Source organism: Vigna umbellata, chromosome 8 (genome assembly GCF_029865625.1).
Source record: "Vigna umbellata cultivar VRB3 chromosome 8, Vumbellata_1.0, whole genome shotgun sequence".
In the NCBI taxonomy this organism is placed as follows: domain Eukaryota; kingdom Viridiplantae; phylum Streptophyta; class Magnoliopsida; order Fabales; family Fabaceae; genus Vigna; species Vigna umbellata.
In genome coordinates this window covers 44,796,972-44,801,385 of record NC_142172.1, presented here as the reverse complement: position 1 = coordinate 44,801,385, position 4,414 = coordinate 44,796,972, and the positions used below count along the sequence as shown (strand labels likewise).

At 32.1% G+C, this 4,414-nt stretch overlaps 1 protein-coding gene across 14 annotated transcripts; it reads right to left on the bottom strand.

Annotated features, from left to right (window-relative positions):
* Positions 1-292: 292 nt before the first annotated feature.
* On the bottom strand, positions 293-3,780 carry LOC124831411 (kinesin-like protein KIN-4A). 14 transcript variants are annotated; one of them, XR_015781761.1, is made up of 7 exons: positions 3,279-3,778; positions 2,605-2,682; positions 2,339-2,417; positions 1,968-2,076; positions 1,659-1,821; positions 1,026-1,206; positions 293-780 (listed from the first exon to the last, which is right to left on the bottom strand). XR_015781761.1 is itself a non-coding variant. In XM_047305406.2 (6 exons), exons 3-6 carry the CDS (start codon positions 2,388-2,390, stop codon positions 760-762), a joined length of 345 nt encoding a protein of 114 aa, XP_047161362.1. In that variant the 5' UTR covers positions 2,391-2,417; positions 2,605-2,682; positions 3,279-3,780; the 3' UTR covers positions 293-759. The 14 variants fall into 14 exon arrangements, 7 of the variants coding, with proteins under 7 accessions (XP_047161362.1, XP_047161357.1, XP_047161355.1 ...); XR_015781763.1 differs by having other exon boundaries at positions 293-1,206; positions 1,968-2,162; positions 2,339-2,434; positions 3,279-3,780; XR_015781766.1 differs by having other exon boundaries at positions 293-1,206; positions 1,968-2,080; positions 2,339-2,434; positions 3,279-3,780.
* Positions 3,781-4,414: the final 634 nt, after the last annotated feature.

The following is a 4,414-nucleotide window of genomic DNA, read 5'->3' as shown; positions in this document are numbered from 1 at the left end:
AACTCAATGTTATATTTACCTAACAAAGTTCCTAAATATTTTTACCTAACCTAGTTACACAAAAAAATAGTTCCTAAACTCAAAATATAATATTAAATACATCTAACCATCTACAAAATGTTAAAAAAAATATCGCCTACTCCTCGTGAACATCCTGTTACATGTAGATTGAAACTTGTAAAGAACTATTAAATAAGATTGATACTATGTACTTCCAAGACAAATAATATACGTTTTCTACAAATATTATCAAAATAATATAAAATTATAAAGTAACAGTGACCATGATCAATTAAATAACTAAGAAAACATATCATAAACTACTAAATAATAAAATAACACACGTCCAGTACTAGAGAACTAAAAAACTACACAGGAATTTCCTCCTGTTATGTGAAAAATGCTACAACATAGAACCTATATACAAAAATCAATTTTCTTAAACACCATAGGACCGTAAGAACTTGCAATAAAGAATAACATACACAATAAGCTTCTCAAGACTTGACAAAAAAGTCTTTCTTTTGTGTCTTGTACTTGTACTGTTAGTATGAACAGACTATTTTCCAAGATAGTTTGTCTGTCCAGAATCTACGATTGTCTTCAAGCAAGCGACATCTTCGTTTTTCATTATTTGGGTACCTTTGTCCAAACATTACATTGCAACATACCTCCAAGATCATCCATATGTGAAAAATTATGGCAAAATTTCCAAGATTTGGACAACATTATTGAAGACTGGCAGGCATATACATTACTTCAACAACCAATTATATTACTCTATTGAAAGAAACGATGGATGTTAGATCAATACCATACTAAACTTTTTTGGATAATAATGTTCGAATTATATATAACTAATAATTAGCACAAAATATAGCAAAATGAAAAGTTGAAAGGTCAGTTATGTATTCGTTTAAAGAATATTGGACTATACAATTTTTTGAGACCACAGGTTTGACAGTGGTTTGCAAGAAGTTTTAACTGAAGACAAATTTAAAAAAGAATGGTCACCATTAATTTACCTGCACCTAGTGCTCTATTATTTCCAATGCATGTGTCTAAGATAATTCTTGTGGTTCGAAAAATACTGAGCCACATGAATAGGACTGATCCTAAAACATATCACCTAATATATAGCAAAGCCTAACTCTTTCCTTCTATAATCATACAAAAATTCAGCACGTATATCATTCTCTGCATAACCTACATGAAAGCCAAGAAATTCATGAGCACGTCAAGGGGAACAAAATAACAGTTAGAATATATGATCTATTATTATTACATGAATAAATTTTCCCTGTAGAGATTTTCTCTAAAACTTTAATAAAATCCATGAGTTTTATTAAAGCTTAATGCAGTAATTAATGCAGTAATTAATTTTCCTTTTTCAATATCCCTCTGGACCAAATAAAATTTCCTATCAAAATTTCAAAACTTTTAACTAAATAATTAGAACAAACTTTTTACTTTGGAATCTTTAACTATGGTACTTGGAATCTATAACTAGCTATACCAAATATAACAAAATTGACGCTTTGAATACGTCCATCAAAAAGAAGAAATTACCTTATGAGGAAGTAAGTTGAATTCCAATCTTATTAATTAAAGTTTTTAGTAAATGTAATTAGCAGATAATTCAGTAACAATATTCTTACGGAAGGTGGTGTAGCCAGTGTGCTTCCATTAGCTTGTTCTCTCACTTTTAGTTCCTTCTCAACTTCTTTTCTCTTCATCTCACTTTGGCGTAAGAGACCAACAAGTTCTTTTATTTGATCTTTCATTTCCCTTAACTCCATGTCCTTCTCCCAGAGTTGGCACCTATTGTCAACACACAAATTCATAACAGTATACAATATCACAATTGTGCTTTGTTCAATTAGAAAATTGTTTAGTTATCTTATTTATAGAGAATTGAAGAAAAAAATATAATTAATTATAGAGAGAAAAGGTATAGGTCAAAGGACCTAGCATGTGCAGCAGAATTAAACATATATTGAAGCAAATTCTTCGCTTCTCCCAATGAACGCAATTGATTCCAGCGTCCACGATTAGAGATGGCTCTTTCTCGTTCTTCTGCCTCAGAAAGTTTAGAAGGTATTGCAACAAGTGAATTAGATTATATACTCAGCATGTTCTCAAGTGAAGCTATTCTGGTCATTCTTGCATTTGGTGACATGGAGGATGCCCCGGGAAATACAATTTTAAAAGCAGCCAGGAAAACATATGTTATCCATCATATCTTCTATGCATCAGTACCTCAAAGATCAAATATTTTTGAGAACTTAAGAGGAAGACTTGACAAATTAAATTAACTTGTTTTCAAAAGAAATAGTACCTGGCAAATGCATTCTTTCTTGGAGGACTGAGACCCTTTGCAGCAAACTCATTTACTTGCTTCAGCATGGCTAATTCATCTGCAAGGGCATCATGTCTGAAGATTGAGCCATAGTATTATAGACTATCCAATATAGATCAATCAGAAGCAAGAAGCAAAAATAAGTACTGAACGTGTGTTACATACACTTGGCTCTGTTTCTCATACTCAAAAAGTTACCCTAGATTCAAATATCATTATTTACAAGAGATATTCATAATTCTTACCATATCAGCTAATTCTCTGATAGATGAGATCTCCATAAGAAAGTCAATTCAGCAATCAAAAGAGCTAGAAGTAATATCCTAGAAGAAAAGTCAATAGTCAGCTTAAAATTGATAAGCTTTGGTACTTTAAAATTGATGCAGATTTGTGTTATAAGTGATCCCTAACCCAATACATGTAAGAAAAAAGAATCCCCATATCATCATACCACAAAAACTCCATGATTCTTTGGTACATGTATATGTACATTGTCGACTATAATTCTAACAAGCAGTGTGAATTTCATGATTGGAAAGAAAACATTTACCATATTGGAAATATTGATGTAAAATACATGCTTTCTTTCTCAACAAAAAAACTTTTAGAGGCTTAAAATCAACCTCAAAGACTGGAGTCAACAAAATCATTAAAAATAATATAGCACATGAAAAGTTAAACACCTGTAATAGACTCAAAATCCAACATATAAATCCCTAAAATAATCCTCTATAATCTCAAACACCTGTAATAGACTCAAAATTTTCGTGACTTTATCTCTTTCAATTCTCCACGAGAATTTTAATTTCTATGTTCAGCTTCTTGGTTTAGCACACAAACAAAGACAACTTACCCATATAACTAACACAATTGCAGTCCAAATTAGAGTCTAAGAGCAAAATAGGAACATTTTTTGTACCTCCAGAGAGAACATCTGTTGTCGTGGCTGTTAGTTGTTCGTCTTTGCTCCACTGGTCTTTGTACCTCAACCACGGAAATCGTTATGCCCCACGGCCTACCGTCTTCCACTTCCATTCCCTCCTTCCTCTTATTATTCTTGTTTGGCCGCGAAATCTTAGCGAGGTTGTGGAACTTCACAAATCCGCGCAACTTTGCGGTACAGAACGAGACTCAGAACGTCGCCATCTCCGTCAGCCTTGCCATGGATTCGGCGCTGCGCACCGAGACAAGAGTTCTTTCTTCTTCGTTTTCGAATTCACCGCCACCGTTAGTTGGCTGAGGTAAGAGAGGAGCTAGGCTAGGGTTGAGGTCACCGTCGTGGACGCAGGAGATGTTGCGGATCTAGGCTAGGTGGCTACAATGGACACTGAAACGAAGGATAAGAGAGGAGAACGAAGGACTAAGAATGAGAAGGAGAAAGAAATTGCATAATTCAAAAGAGAAAATATTAATCTACACCGGCTATTAGGTTAAGAGGGATAAAATAAAAAAAAATTATACCTATTTGAATCATAATCGGTATAAAATATTTGTATTTTTTTTACTATAATGCCATCATACTACTTTTTATACCTATTTTTATTATTTCCGGTGTAAAGAAGTTTCTTATATTTACAAAACTGCTACCATACCACTTTTTATAGCTGATAAATTTTAAAAGGTATAAAAAATAGCTATAAAAAATATATTTTCCACTAGTGTAACTTGCATGAATCGGAAAAATATGCTAATTATATGTGGGATTTTGTACAGCATGGTAATGATATTATTTTTTTGTGTAAAGGAAGTTTTAGAATTTGTTTTGGTGATGTAAAATAGTGAGAATCTCTTAATTTTCAAGTTGAATGTCTCTAAGAAAATATCTCTATGTATTTTTATTGGTCATCAAATGTATTTTTATTTACAATATATTGTAGACATATGTTGTTACGATAATATTTGATGGTATTGTGTATACTGTTTGTTGACATATGTTGCAATAAATATGGATTATGATGACAACTTTAATTCATTAATTATTCAAGGTCAGACATACAGTGAAAATATGACATGCATATTAATACATTAATATATAATGATAAGGACAAAGTAAGA